At 45.8% G+C, this 15,351-nt stretch overlaps 2 protein-coding genes across 6 annotated transcripts; one reads left to right on the top strand and one right to left on the bottom strand.

Moving 5' to 3' along the window:
- Positions 1-20: 20 nt before the first annotated feature.
- On the bottom strand, positions 21-7,800 carry Tmco6 (transmembrane and coiled-coil domains 6). Of its 5 annotated transcripts, none has more exons than XR_005727834.2 (12): positions 7,614-7,799; positions 7,374-7,486; positions 5,415-5,530; positions 5,134-5,317; positions 4,567-4,671; positions 4,321-4,406; positions 3,980-4,096; positions 3,651-3,762; positions 3,250-3,436; positions 1,282-1,376; positions 798-937; positions 21-526 (listed from the first exon to the last, which is right to left on the bottom strand). XR_005727834.2 is itself a non-coding variant. In XM_005327302.5 (12 exons), the coding sequence occupies exons 1-12, from the start codon at positions 7,696-7,698 to the stop codon at positions 413-415; spliced, it is 1,482 nt and encodes a 493-aa protein (XP_005327359.2). In that variant the 5' UTR covers positions 7,699-7,799; the 3' UTR covers positions 21-412. The 5 variants fall into 5 exon arrangements, 4 of the variants coding, with proteins under 4 accessions (XP_005327359.2, XP_040128002.2, XP_077902558.1 ...); XM_005327302.5 differs by having other exon boundaries at positions 798-965; XM_040272068.2 differs by lacking the exon at positions 798-937.
- Positions 7,801-10,693: 2,893 nt separating this feature from the next.
- Positions 10,694-14,789, top strand: Cd14 (CD14 molecule). The gene is made up of 2 exons (XM_005327301.5): positions 10,694-10,955; positions 11,052-14,789. The coding sequence occupies exons 1-2, from the start codon at positions 10,953-10,955 to the stop codon at positions 12,168-12,170; spliced, it is 1,122 nt and encodes a 373-aa protein (XP_005327358.2). The 5' UTR covers positions 10,694-10,952; the 3' UTR covers positions 12,171-14,789.
- The last annotated feature ends 562 nt before the right edge of the window (positions 14,790-15,351 follow it).

The raw sequence follows: 15,351 nt of genomic DNA, 5'->3' as shown, positions 1-15,351 counted from the left end.
CAATCACTGAGACAAGGTAGTTTAATACAAAAATAAAGCTTTATTCTTATCAAAAGCCACCAGCTGAGCCAGGTGCAGTGGCAGACACCTGTCATCCAACTACTTGGGTGAGGCAAGAGGAGCACTTGGGAGTATGAAACCAGTGTGGGCAACACAGTAAGACCCCATCCCAAAGGGGGGACCGTAGGGGATGGGGAGGGGTGATCCAGGGCCTCCAGAATAAACGAGCCAGAGAGTCCCCTCTGGGCCATGCTGGGTAAAAATCGGAGCAACTGGGCTCCAAAGGTGTTGGCTTAGATGCAGGAGCAAAGAGCATGAGACCTCATGATGGTTCTAATATCCCAAAGACGCCACTGTTTACCCCTAAAAGAAGCTTGGGAGGCAGGATAATGTGTGACATTGAGAAGCCAGGTCAGCCACGAAGAGCTATCTGCTGGAGGGCATGCACCCGATCCTGAAGCTGGACCTCCTCCTGATGCCTTTCCAGAGCCTGCAGCCCTGATTGCTGCAGGAAGGCCTGGACAGCCTGAGGGCAGAGAAAAAAAAATAATGATTAAATACTTGAGTCCCCATGCCCTAAAACTCAATTCCCACAACCTCATGGGTTCCACTTCATGGAAGAGGGTGTACTGCCAACAAGATGGATGAGTTCTAACCTGCAGCCCACATTAGGCTAGGCTAGCCCAGTCTAGTCCAGAGAAGCAACCATAGTTAGGACTACAAGGTAAAAGGAAGTATGGTGAGACCAGAGGTGTCTGAGCTGGGGAGAATAGCAGGGCCAGGGGCCAGAAATCTACCTCTGGCCGATACAGGAATAGCAGCTGTAGCAGCTCCAAACTCTGGCCTACTACTTCAGTATCAGAGAGGGCCAATGTGTTCAGCAAGCAGGGAAGCAGGGGTCCTGGCCACAGCTGCCGGCAGTAAGCTGGACCCTTCTCTGCAACATTGCAAAGAACTGTGAGTACCTGTGGAGAGACATGTATACAGTCCCCAAAAAGATGAAAACCAAAGATTTTAGAGAGAATACATGTAGTGCTGACCACACACCTAGACACTGTGCCTGTTCTTTCATATACATGTATTGTAATCCTCATTTTAAGTGAGACTGAAGCTTAAGGTAGGAAAGTGCACTAATCCAATTTAGGAACTCGCCTAAACTGGTCTACCTCTGAAATTATACCACACCACCTGCCAGCTCTCAGCTAACCGTTCTGAGGGTTCAGGACTGTTTTTGTTTACACTTTGACAAGGAGGTCCTAGACTCGTGACCCAAATACATACCAGTACACTAACCACATTAGATAGTGGCAACAGCTGCAAGAGGGGCTCAATCAGATCCAAGGAAAGCAAGGAGGTACACAAAGTAGGACTGCTTGCTGTAAAGGAAAAAGTCAGTATGAAGTACCTTAAATTTGGGCCCGAACCACTGTCCCCCAAATCCTATCCACTTTAGACATAGGTAATACTTCCTCATAGCCCAAGCTAAAGTCCAGGCCCTTCTCAGTCTGGAGCAAGAAGTGCTGCTCCAGACCAATGGTCTATAGGGCCCTGTGGATAAGGAATACCTGCCCCTGATGCCATCTCAGTCCTGGAGCATATGCAGGAACTTGACTTCCTGAGTTCAAGAGCCTTTGCCCCTCTTCACAAGGCCCTTAATTACCATTCTCATCTCCCTAGGAAGGCAAGGATTTCAGAGACCTAACTATGATTTTGGGGACCTGAGCTCCTGGATTTCTGAAAAGGCTTAGGGAAGCCAGAGACTCATAGAGATCCCTACCCTATCATCATCCTTGGAGTCCCCTTCTCCTAGCCTGACTGGAAGTTTAATTTATACCTCTATATCCTATAGTACAGTAGCTTCTGGCTCTGGGGTCTGGCTATCACCAGGGGATTGAGTCAGGAAAAGGATTCCATATTTGTGATGTGTATGTATGTACATCCAACACCTCATAGATGTGTACTTGGAGTGAGTATGGTGTTTAAGCACGGGAACGCATAATAGGGAATTAATGTGAGCACATCTGTGTGTACTGCAGATATACCCATTCTGTCCCCATGTGTGTTTGAGTCCATGTGTGCCCATGGCAGAGGGTTTTAACTGCACTTCCAGTCTCCTTGCTCATGAGACCCAGTGTGATCACTTACCCCCAGAATCCTGTGTAGTGACTAGGTCAGGCAGAGGCCTGGCTGGGTTTGAAGGACAATAAGAGTGCTTGTGTCTTAAAAATGTTTCTGACTGAAGCCTTAGTGGAACCTTATTTACTTACTGAGGCCTCTTTGGTAAGCCTGGGGAATAAGCCAAGGGCAGGAGGAGTATAAGGCTGATACCTCACTTCCCTATACCCACGAGCAAGAACAGGGATCCCTGAACTATTCTTTCAACCCACCAAGAAGGAACTGGGGCAACTGGAAAGGAAAAGTGCCTGACAGCCATAGTAGATAAAGGGTTCCTCTCCAGGAAGTCATTTCAGGGCCACCTGCCTGCCAAAAGATAAGTATAAAGTGGGAGAGGTTAAGTGCAGATCTTCACTAATGGTTGGCAGGAGGGATAAGTGAAGGGCATCTCCCAGCCCAGAATGCAGGGCCCCTGTTATGGTATTAGAAATGCTCTGCCCCATCCTGTAGTCAGCATTTATTTCCTAACAGCTCTGTTCTCTCCTGCTTTGGTTGTTTGTTTTTTGGTACCAGGGATTAAACCCAGGGGTGCTTAGCCACTGAGCCACATCCCCAGCCTTTTTTATTGTGAGACAGGGTCTAAGTTGCTGAAGCTGGATTTGAACTTTCAATCCTCCTTAGTGGGGTTTCTTTCTTTCTTTTTTTTTTTTTTTTTTTTGTACTAGGGATTGAACTAGGGGGCACTCAACCACTGAGCCACATCCCCAGCCCTATTTTGTATTTTATTTAGAGACAGGGTCTCGCTGGGTTGCTTAGCGCCTCATTTTTGCTAAGGCTGGCTTTGAACCTGTGATCCTCCTGACTCAGCTCCAGAGCCACTGGGATTACAGGTATGCACCACCATGTCCAGCTGTGCGTTGGTTTTAATAAACATTTTGGTGATGGTAGAATAAATGAAAAGTAAAATTTTAAAATAAAATAAATTTTAAAAATTGAATAAATCTTAAATATAAAATAAGGACTGGGGATGTAGCTTAACAGTAAAGTGCTTGTCTAGCATGTGCAAGGCCCTGAGTTCTATCTCCAATACCACAAAAAATGAAGTTCCAGGTCTGGGAAGATTGTGGTGCATACCAGTGAGATTATTGAGTAGCCAGAGGCCCTCTGGAAGCAGGCTGGGCTGTTTCTGAAGGAAGAACTGGAAGAGGATAAATAAGGCTGCCAGGATACGTTCATCTTTGAGTTGCATTTGCCCTCCCACAGCCTCTACTGCCACATCTGTCAGCAGGTTGCTTAGACACCGGAGCACAGGGCATGCGAGCTGCAAAGACAAGATGAGGGTTAGATGTGAGAAAGAAGGGATTATCTGAACACCAGAAGAGAAGAATATCTACCCATCTAGAAAAGATGTCTACCAGGCTGTTCTGTTTTTTGTTGTTTGTTTGTAGTGCTGGGGATATAACATAGGGCCTTGCACATGCTAGGCAAGTGCTCTACCACTGAGCCCCAGCCCACTACCTGTCCTTTTAACTTACCAGTTCTAGTCCTGCCTCCTCGGTTCTCTGAACAGCCCCCGCCAAGTCCAACAGCAGTAGCCCCAGAGTAGACAGAGCCCCATGGGTGATGAGCAGAGCATTATTGACCTGACTGTGCAACAAAAAACAAACAGTCACTATCCAGGTAATCCCACCTTTAAGCTGGGAAACAGCCTAGGTCTGTGGGTCTCCTGGGCCAAAGAGAGGACCCCAAAAAGGATAAAAACTCACTACAGCAATTCCAAAAACCTAAAATTCAAAGGCCTAAGTGTCATAGAAGGAAACCCTTTCCCTGGAGTTCTGCAATTTTCCCAATTGGCCTATGTTACCTACAGATGATGTAGTGAAGGCACCAGGCAAACTCCACAGCAACCCCAGGGTTCAGTTTGGGGCCAGGTTGCATCAATCGCAGCATGTGCTGGGGGAGGAGGGAGTCCAGGATAGAGCTGCCAACAGAAGAGCTGTGAGTAGGAACCATTAAGATGCCAATGGTTCCTCCCAAATCCTTTTAGCAAAAGGCAAAGTGTCCAAACCCAAGGCTCTTCCTAGTCAGACATACAGAGTTAAAACGTTCAATAGCTTTGGAAATCAGATCTGATCAGGTATCCATGGGCTATACTACCAAGAACATCAACCTTGGCTGCACATGTGGAGAAATAATTTTACTTACGGAATGATCTTCTCTGGAGCTTCCTTAGCCTGCAGAAGCTGGGACAAGGCATATCCAAGGGCTTCCAGCACAGCCACATGAGGGGACTAGAAGTAGACGTAAAATCTGTCTCTGGAAGCTGGGTCATAAGGTCTCCTAAGACTCAGCCCCTTGACAGAGCAGAGACTAGAGCTACCCAATCAAAGCCAGTGGAGCATGCAAAGAGGAGTGATAGGTTTGCCCAGGGAAGAAAAAATAGGCACTCACCTGGATGCAGGCAACCAAGGCTGAAACAATGCCCTGTGGCAGGAGCTGCTGTCTCACAACCTCACTCTCCACGATCAGATTCCCCAGTGTATACAAACAGAGCTCCTGAGAGCAGGAAACAAAAACAAGGGCTGCATTCATCTCATGCCACAACAGAGATGGGATAAGAAAGATGGAACAGTCTGGTCCTTGAAGCTTATAAGAGGGTAGCTAAATGATGGGTATACACATTGCTATAGCATCAGGGGAAGCAGGGGGGGGTTTGTTTGTTTGTTTTCCTTACCCCTACATATAGCTTGAATTGGAACCAATTTGTTTGGTTTTGGAACCAGGGATTGAACTTGCCACACTGAACCACTAAGCCACATCCCCAGACCCCTTTTTATCTTCTATTTTGAGACAGGGTCTCACTAAGTTGCTTAGGACCTTACTATGTTGATAAGGCTGGCCTTGAACCTGCAATTCTCCTGAGTTGCTGGGATTACAAGTATGTGCCACCATGCCCAGCCCCAAAATCACAATTTTAAATTCTAAGCTCAGAGCAAGGTAGGAGGGTACAGGGCTTACTATGAAATCTGAGCTGTGACCAGAAAGGTAGGTGAGGAGGTAGGAAGTAGCTGGCAGGCAGGCCTCAGCCACCACAGACTGCTCAGAATGAGAAAGCTCATGCAGGCACCGAGCTGCCTCAAGCTGCAACAGGGCTCTGTTGCTGGTCAGGAGCCCAACCAAGGTCCGCATGCTGCCCTCGAGCCTACATGAATGAACACCAGAGACCTGTTAGTCATGTGCTCCATTCCCTTTACACTGTCCCCTCAGAGCCCCAGCTGACCCATATCATCCACACAGACCTGATGAAAATTTGCTGTGTCTCAGGGTGCTGCAAGCCTCGACGAAGATTGACCAGAGCCTTCTCTCTCTCCTTTTCCTCTGTACCCCGCTGGGCTAGCCGCAAGAACTCCTGGACCTGAAGCCCAGAACAAAGACAGAACACACAACAGCCAAGAAGCAAGTTCTGAGATCCTCTCTATCCAATTCACCTGGGAGGGCTTCAATATCACACCACCATCCCTAAAACTTGTCATGAATACTAATATAGCTAAATCTTGCAAGGGAGCACACAGGTTGGGAATCAAGAGCGAGTATGAATACCCACCCTACAACATACCCTATAAGGGACCTGAATCCCAGTTTCCTCACATGAAAACGAGAATGACAGTATCTACTCTGCCTTTTTAAAAGGTTATTTCAAAAATAACATTTAAACTCCTCAGCCTGGCAAAACCTACTCCTTCAGCTATTCTCCCCATGTAACCTACACTCCAGCAATACCTGGCATGATGTGATTTGTTTTAATGCTTCCAAGCTTTTGCATGACCAGTCCCTCTAGTCTTCCTTCAACAGACTAAAGAGTTTCTCTTGCCAAGCACAGTGGCACATGCCTATAATTCCAATGGCTCTGGAAGCTGAGATAGGAGAATTGCAAGTTCAAAGCCAGCCTCAGCAACAGTGAGTGGCTAAGCAACTCAGTGAAACTCTGTCTTTAAGTAAAATACAAAATAGGGCTGGAGATATGGTTCAGTTGGTAGAATACTTGTCTCACATGCACAAGGCCCTGGGTTCAAACCCCAGCACCACCAAAAAAAAAAAAAAAAAAGGGTTTCTCTTGAGCGTCATGTTTCCTTCCATTATGATAGGTGGTATCATATCACAACTGTCTCCTTCATTGGTCTGTAAGCCCTCCAAAGAAAATAACTTTTCATCTTTGTGTACCTCAGTGCCCGCCACATTGTCCTGGCATAAAGTAAGCACACAATGAATAAGCAGTATAGGAAAGGTGTTAAGTGATTGGTAAACTATTATATGAAAGCATGCACAATACAAATACAAGCATACCCCCGTGCTTGCTGAATGTAATTTCATTTATTCATTCAATAAAATACTGAACATTTGCTGTATTTCATATACTGTGCAACCATTTGATTTTTTTTCTTTTTCTTCCCTCCAGTACCAGGGATTGAAGCTAGAGCCACTCTACTACTAAACTACATCCCCAGCCCTTATTATTTATTTTTGAGAAAAGGTCTAAGTTGCCAAGGCTTGCCTTGAATTTATGATCCTCCTACCTCAGCCTCCTAAATCACTGGGATTACAGGCATGCAATCGCACTTGTCTGGCATCTGGGTTTTCAATGATGGCAAATAAGATAGGAGGATTTTTTGAATTTAGAGTCTAGTTGGAGAGTCAATAAACAAGCAAATTAGATAATACGATTAATATTCTGCAAAAAACAAACAGGTTGCCAAAATACCAATGCCAAAAGAGATCCATTTTAGATATTACAGATACAAAGTCCTTGAAACAGGAAAGAAATTGGTATATTATTCCAGGAAACGAAAAGGGGGCAGTGGTTGAGATGAGTAAGCTGACACAGGTTGGAGATAGGCAGAAGTGAGACCATGATGGGCTTTGCAGGTCACAGGAAGGATTTTGGTCTCTGTGTTTTTAAAAGACCTACTGCGAGTGGCAAATGTAGAAGTTTTTAGGAGGCTGCTGTAATATCCAGAGATGGTGGTGACAAATACGATGGCGAAGTATGTAAAAAAATTGTTAAGAGGTAAAAAACGGTCAGGACTTGACAATGGGATGATTTAGAGAGAAGGGACAATTTATTGTGGAGGATGATGCCCCTATTGCTGGTTCGACCCACTAGATGGAGACGTAGAGTGGATCGCGTTCAGGTAGGAGGCAGACTTGGTGTCAGCAGCAATGGACTATAGCGCGAACCCAGTCCTGCCTGGCCCGCTCACCTCGGCTTCTCCCAGAACCGTGGCCGAAGATTCCCCTCCGGCTTCCTCCGGGTCGTCCTCTCTCAGCAGTCTCTTGCTGACCAGTTGCTGCTCCCTCCGCGCCTTCCGCAGTGCTGGGAACAGAATCGGCTCAGTGGGTGAGAGGCAACGTGGACCCAGACCCGCGGGTCGGAGCAGAGGATCGCCTCCCCGCATCTCCAAGCGCCACCCTCACACCAGTGCTGCCTCGCCCGCCCACACCTGCCTCCCGCTCCCGCCGGCGGCGCCGTAGCTCTTCCACCCCGCAGGCCATCAACCCGGGGCGGCGGGGCTGTCGGGTCCACATGGTAGAGCTGGGGGATATCCACAAGGAGCTCACTAATCTCAAAACAGCTACACCCGTCCGTCCGGAGAAAAATGGCACCAACTGCGCAGCCGCAGCGCAGAGCGGGGGTGGAGGGACGAAGTGAGGGCGGGGCGAAGTGGAGAGGAGGGGTAGGGCCGGGCCGGAATTCCAAAGGAGGGCTGGTTAGCCAAATCTTGCCAGAGAGAGAGCTAGGATTCTAATACTAGTTGCCGACTTCGCTGTCATTGTATTTAATGAGGAGCTGTACTCACTGCTTGGTCCTGGAGGATGTCTCAGTGATCTAACCTAGCCTTGGGTCATGGCTCAGGCAATCAGAGTATGCCAACAGGATACGCAGGAGGCAATGTGGTCTGAAGCTTCCTTGTTTGGGTTGGGGACAGATGTACAACTACTCCTCAATTAAAAATCAAGTGTGAGGGGCTGGGGTTATACCTCAGCGGTAGAGCGCTTGCCTCGCACATGTGAAGCACTGGGTTCGATCCTCAGTACCATATAAAGGTAAATATATCTCTATCTATCTATATATGTTATCTATAGATAGATCAAGTGTGAGAGTCAGATGGGATAGTGCATGCCTGTAATCCCAGTGACTCAGGAGCCTGAGGCAGGAAGATCACAATTCAAAGCCAGTCTCAGCAACTTAGTGAGCCCCTGGGTTCAATCCTTGGTACCAAAAAAAAAAAAAAGATTTTCAAGTAGCTATTTCCCTAGAAGTCTAGAAATATGAATGTGTGAGTGCTGTCATAAATGCTTAGACCTTACCGCCATCTGGGACTCTTGTTTTTTTGTTTCTGGGTCCCCCCACCTCCTTGGCAAAACGGGTGATTTACTAATTGATCCTCATTCAACATACTTCCAGCCCTTCCTTCTAGGCACAAGAATTGCCCTGGAAGGAGGGCAGGGAATAGCAAGTTACAAATGGGAAATATTTCTTCTTGGCTGAATGAGAGGCTGAAGTTGCCCTCCAAATGCAGTGGGATTTCCACAAGGGAGTACCCCAAATCTTTACAAATTAGGTTGGTTTTATTGAAAGCACTAGGTGCCAGGGTGATCAATCCAAGGCATTTATTAGAGGAAGGTAACTACTGAGTGGGCAGCAGTTTTCTAACCTAATTACAAACTGCAAGAGAAAGATGTTCTACCTATATATGTTCATAACAAGGAAATCAGAGTATGGAGTTTATATGTGAGGTTAAGGAATTTGGCTTAGATTCTGGGCTAGTTTCTTTCAGTGTTTTGGGCAACAACCTAAATAGCTTTACTTGTACCTGGGAATGCTGAAGGCCCTGGCTTGGGTTCAAGCCTTCAGGGGAAAGCATGCAGCTGATCAGAGCCATCAAAGCACTTGGTATTTCTTGGTTAAGATGAGAGAAAAAGTGAGAGCACCTTGAGAACCCTACAGGAAATTTACATTTAAAATATCTTGTTTTCCAATTTCAGGAGAGGAAACGAGTACTGTGAATAAATGATAGAGCAACTAGGTCAATATGTGTCTGTTAAACACCTGTTTTTTGTTTTTGTTTTTGTGGTGCTGGGCATTGAACCCAGGGCCTTGTGCATGCCGGGCAAGCACTCTACCAACTGAGCTATATCCCCAGCCCTGTTCATTTGTTTTTGGTTTTTGGGTGTTTTGTTTGTTTGTATTTTGTTTTATTTTAGATACTGGGTGGGGATTCAGCCCTGGACCCTTTACCACACTGAGCTACATCCCCAACCCTTTTTATTTTGAGACAGGGTTTTGCTAATTTGCTGAGGGTCTCAGTAAATTCCAGAGGCACCTTGCACCTGGCCTATACCCCTTTACTTTTTTTTTTTTTTGGTAGATAGAAATAATACCCTTATTTCACTTATTTATTTTTATGTGTGCAGAGGATCGAACCCAGTGCTTCACGCATGCTTGGTAAGCACTCTACTGCTGAGCTACAACCCCAGCCTCCAGATACCTCTACTTTTAATAAAGTTATTAAATAAAGGAATAAATAAAGAGGGAGGAAGAAGAGTTTTTCTTCAGACCAACATCCTTTTCTCAAAGCTAGTTGTACCCTCTTTTTAAAATATTTTTTAGTTGTTGATGGACCTTTATTTTACTCATTTATTTATAGTGCTGAGAATCGAACCCAGTGCCTCACACATGTGAGGCAAGTGCTCTACCACTGAGCCACAACCCCAGACCTAGTTGTACCCTCTTAAGACAACAGAAGAAGTTCACAATCTCTTCCACAAAACATCCAATTAAATATTGATAAACCCACTCTGATTCCCTCTTAAAATTGGAAGCCATCTCGCCACAAAGACATAAAAGCTAATTTCGGCTTTACTATAAATTACTGCAAATTCTGAACTTGTTTGGAATGTCTGCTCATGCCTTGAACTCACCCATGCCTGGCTTTCCCTGACCAGATAGCAGCCCTCTCTGAAATTTTAGTGAGGCCTCATAAATCTTGGCCTTCCCTGGCCAGAAAATGACCCTCTCTGAGGCTCTAATGACCTTCATAAATTCTGATGTTGGGCCAGCAAAAACATAAACTAGCATTTATGTTATGCTCGTCAGAGTTTTGTTATCTATAACCTTCCCCTTTGTGTACCTTTCTAAAAGCTGGGTTCCAAGAAAGCTGCAGGGCTGTCTTATTCCCATGTTTTTTGGGGGAGAGGCAGTCCGGCTGGTCGAAATAATAAGCTTGCTTTTAATTTGATTTTAATTTAAGTCAGTGGTCTTTTCTTTGCACTCTGGTCTAACAATATCTGAGGAAAATCAAGGATTTGGATTTGGGTGGCCAGAAGATAATATTAACCAAGACTAGAGAAAAGTAAGGAAAACCAATTTGACTGAGTCCCTGGAATGTATACCAGGAAGCAAAGGTGCTGGCTTAAGACTTAAGGCACAGGGGATCATCCGTTCCCCATTCCTGCCAGACAAGCCTGGGGCGCCTGAGTCATTCTTCATTGCTTGGCACCGGGTGTCTAAATGCCTTCTTCCTGGTTCAGCCCCTCTCCCTGCATCAACCTTCACTTGGAATATTTCCTAGAAGGGAAGTGCGTAGGGCTATTGGCAGGAACAGATGTGGTGAAGTGACCAGGGTTCACAGAGGAGGAAACGGAGTGACATCACAGGATTGCCCAAACTCTTGGGGCAAACAGAATAGATAAGCCCATGGGACTGGAAGCCCGAGAGTGCCACCAAAGCCATTTCCAGAGCCCACTCAGGCCATAGAGGCTTTCAGGATTTAATAACCATGGTGAGTTTACAGTCTTGGGGTCGAGCGCTGGGGGCACCTGAGCTGGGCATCCCTGGGGACTAACTGGGACCTCCCTGACTTTTGCTGTCTCTCCAGGAGAGCGTGCGCTGGTTGTTGCTTTTGCTGCTGCCGGTGCTGGATATCTCTGCAACCACTCCGGATCCCTGCGAGTTGGACGAGGACGACATCCACTGTGCCTGCAACTTTTCGGAACCGCAACCCGACTGGTCCAGTGCCTTTCTGTGTGTAAGTGCGGTTGATGTGGAGATCCGTGGCGGCGGCCGCAGCCTGGAACAATTTCTAGAGCGTGTCGACATCGACGCAGACCCACGGCAGTACATGGACGTGGTCAAGGCTCTACGTTTGCGGAGGCTCACGATTGGAGCTGCACGGGTTCCTGCTCTACTGCTATTCGGCACCCTGCGTGTGCTAGGGTATTCCCGCCTCAAGGAACTAACTCTAGAGGATCTAGAGGTAACAGGCACCATGCCGCAGCCTGTAGGAATCCAAGGGCCAGGGCTTTCCGTCTTGCGCCTTCGCAATGTGTCCTGGACTACAGGAGGTGCCTGGCTCCCGGAACTGCAGCACTGGCTCAAGCCGGGTCTCAAGGTACTGAATATTGCCCAAACACACCCGCTTGATTTTTCCTGCGACAAAGTCCTCACTTTCTCGACCCTCACCACCCTAGACCTGTCTGACAATCCTGGACTGGGAAAACGCAGACTGATGGCGACCCTCTGTCCCCACAAGTTCCCGGTCCTCCGGGATCTAGCGCTACGCAACGCTGGAATACAGACGCCCAATGAGGTGTGCTCTGCTCTGGCTACAGCTGGTGTGCAGCCCCACCGCCTAGACCTCAGCCACAACTCGATGCTCGCTACTGCAAAACCTGAGGATCCTGGGTGTGTCTGGCCTAGTGCATTAAACTCCCTGGATCTGTCATTTGCTGGGTTGGAGCAAGTGCCTAAGGGACTGCCGGCAGAGCTTGAGGTACTCAATCTCAGCTGCAATAGGCTAAATAGGAAGCCACGGTCAGACGAATTGCCCAAGGTGGGTAACTTAACACTGGACGGAAATCCCTTCCTGATTCCGGGAACCTCCAATCCCAGTAGCATTGTCCCCTCTGGAGTATTCCCAGCCTGTGTGCATTCACCCTTGGCGGTGGGGATGTCAGGAACGCTGGCTCTGCTCCAAGGGGCCAGGGGCTTTGCCTAAGGCCCAGAGGAAAAGAATCCATAGACTTAGATTGCCCTGGCTTGGAGGAGCACCATCCCGTCAATCAGCACTTCTGCCTCAGAACCAACCCTCTGCCTCACCTTTATTAAATCTTAAAGGATGGACCGATGTAATTCAACAGACCTTTACTGGGTGTCTGCTATGTTCTGGGCTCAGGGGTGAATGTGGAATCCATCATACTATAACTTTCTTCATCCCTACTCCCTAGAAACCTTGCCTACCCTTCCAAGAACTGCAGGGACAGAAAGAACAGCAAAACATTGCCTGGCTCTGGGAGAAATAATGAATGCTTGTATAGTCAGGACTTTCTGAGCAGATTACTGGAACTTGGGTTAATGGATGTTTAATGGTAAACATATCATGGAAGATACAAAATGTTTTCTTTCCCACACACTGTCCAAAAATCAAAGGTAATAAAACCCAGAGTCAGCTGGGCGGGATAGAACATGCCTATAATCTCAGCAACTCAGGAGGCTGAGGCAGTAGGATCACAAGTTCAAAGCCAGCCTCAGCAATGTAACAGGGCCCTAAGCAACTTAGTGAGATTTTGTCTCAGAATAAAAAACAGAAAGGGCTGGGGATATGTGCCTTGGGTTCAATCCCCAGTACAAAAAAAAAAAAAAAAAAAGTCATTTGCTTCCCTGCTTCCTCCCTCACCACCCCTTCAGGGAAAGGGTAAAAGTGCCTCCCTGTCCTACATAAACTTTGAATTTCATCATTTCAGGGGTTCTCTCCCATAGTGTAAAACTAATTTGTCCCCACAGGTACAGTAGTCTTCACTATGTCACTCCCCAAATAAAGGATAATTTCTTTTTCCTTTTTTTTAAAATTTGTTCTTTTTAGATGTATATGAGTAAGGGGAATTTAAGCAGGGGAAATGGATACAAGGTACAATATATCTCTGAATCAGAGATCTGTTTTATTGATACCTAAGTGGATAACCCATTTAGATTGACTCTGATTTGCAAACAAGATAACATATCAGATCCTTCACAATAAACAGAATCAACTCAGAGACCTAGGATATCAGCCATCAAGAAGGGCTGCTTCTTTTGAATCCTTTTCTCATTACAAGGAGGCAGCCACGTATATCAAAAAGCTAATACCTACTAGATGGAGGGTAAGGAACAGGGGTGGGGGATGCATATAGTTCAGTGCTCCTGTCTGCCTTAGGCCAGTGTCTAGAGCCTCATAGATAGGAATCAGAAAATTAGCATTGGTGGGAGAGTTATAGAGGTTAGCAAAACCAGACTCAAAGAATGGCAAAAATACAACTAAATTAGCTGGAAACTCACTGGAGTGTTCCCAAGGGACCATCTACCTGCCTGCTGGGAAGTTTCTAGTATAGAAGAGTTAATCACCCCAAGACATTTTTTTTACATTTGAATAGCTCTGATCATACTTCATGAAATAGTTATAGAGCCCCTGTTCCACTTCAGGCCCCATATTAGGTTGGAATACAGAACAATCATAACACATTTGCCCTCAGGGAATTTTCTCAATTCAGTAAGGGAGGTAGACACATAAAAGCTAATTGTGATTCTAGAAGATGGAGAAATCATCTCCACAATGGGAGGAAAGGATTTGAAAAAGATAAAACATGTAATATGTATTTTGTGACATGACTATCAGTTCCTCATGAAGGACATCCCAGGCAAAAATAGGCAGCTTGCTAAAAGGCTCAGAAATCTGAAATCAGATGACCAGAACTGGGAACTGTACCTGGTTAGGTAGGACTGGAGACCATCTCCAAGGCAGGAAGCAAGCCCTCACCAGAAACCAACCATGCTGGCCCTTGATCTTGGATTGCTAGTCTCCTGAACTGTGAGAAACAAATACCTGTTGATTAAGTTGCTAGGGCATTTTGTCATGATAGCCTGAGTTGTCTAACAGAAGATTTTCAGGGAAGTCCTCTCAGATAAGGAATATCTGAGCGGAGATCTGGGTGAACTGGAAACCAAGCTTGAGGATAATATGGGGAATATAATTCAGGAAGAAAAAAAAATCAAAATGCAAAGACCCTGAGGTCTTTGGGAGTTAAAGGAAAAAGCAAGAATGCCAGTGTGGCTGTATCAAAATAATTAAAGTTGGAGAGGGGTAAGAGATAATATTAGAGAGATATCAGGGACCAGGTCATGTAGGGCCTTGTAAAAAAAAATGCTACTCAAAGTATGGTCCAAGGCAAATTGCTATTACTTTATTCCCATTGTATTTCCAGGGCTTAATATAGTGCCTGACACGTGGTGGGCACTGGAATGCATTAATATCTCCAGCTTCCATCACAATGATCTCCAGCCCTTGTTATTTCTGCACTATAAAAAGTACAAAGGTCAAGAAAAAATGTGTTTTGCTGGAGATTGAACCCAGATCCTTGCACATACTAGGCAAACATCCACTATGAGCTACACTCCAGACCCTCCCCTTTTTTTCACTGCTGGTGATCAAATCAAGGGCCTCATGCAAGACAATATGGAAAATGAATAACAGGGCTGGGGATGTGGCATGCGTGGGGTGCTGGGTTCAATCCTCAGCACCACATAAAAATAAAATAAAGATGTTGTGTCCACCAAAAACTAAAAAATAAATATTAAAAATCTCTCTCTCTCTCTCTCTCTCTCTCTCTCTCTCTCTCTCTCTCTCTCTCTCTCTCTATCTCTCTCAAAAAAAAAAAAGGGAAAAAAAGAATAAAAGGCTGGAGGACTCACACTTTCAGATTTTAAAACTTACCACAAAGCTACAGTAATCTAAATAATGTGGTATTGTCATAAACACAGACATCTAGATAATGGAATAGATTCCTGAAATAAACTGCATCTATAATCAATTTTTGACAAGGGTGTCAAGTCTGTTTAAGGAAGAAAAGACAATTCTTTCACCAAATGGTGCTAAGGAAACTGTATGCCCACATGGAAAAAAAAATGTGTTAGCTTTTTGTTGCTGTGATCAAGTTACCTGACAAGAACAACTTAGAAGAGGAAAAGTTTATTTGGGGCTCATGGTTTCAGAGGTTCAGTCTATGGCCTATGGCTCTGGGCCTGAGATGAGGTAGAACATCATGCCAAAAAGGGTGTGGTGAAGGAATGCCAGTTTAACTCATGGCAACCAGGAAGCAGAGAGAAAAATCAAAGTGCAGGGACAAAATAAAAAACCCAAAGTCATG

The sequence above is a fragment of the Ictidomys tridecemlineatus genome, chromosome 1 (assembly GCF_052094955.1).
Source record: "Ictidomys tridecemlineatus isolate mIctTri1 chromosome 1, mIctTri1.hap1, whole genome shotgun sequence".
NCBI classification, from domain to species: Eukaryota; Metazoa; Chordata; class Mammalia; order Rodentia; family Sciuridae; genus Ictidomys; species Ictidomys tridecemlineatus.
The sequence above is the reverse complement of the archived record's forward strand: the minus strand, read 5'-3'. Positions and strand labels throughout refer to the sequence as shown.

Bases quoted from the DNA above. Each gene is read 5' to 3' on its own strand.
- Tmco6 (XM_078046442.1), bottom strand. From the start codon at position 7,698: ATGTGGACCCGACAGCCCCGCCGCCCCGGGTTGATGGCCTGCGGGGTG. The intron at 7,487-7,613 runs GTGTGGGCGGGC...TTCTGTTCCCAG, and splicing joins CCGGCGGGAGCGGGAGGCAG to CACTGCGGAAGGCGCGGAGG. The intron at 1,377-3,249 runs GTATGCACCACA...TTTCCTTTACAG, and splicing joins GCTACTCAATAATCTCACTG to CAAGCAGTCCTACTTTGTGT.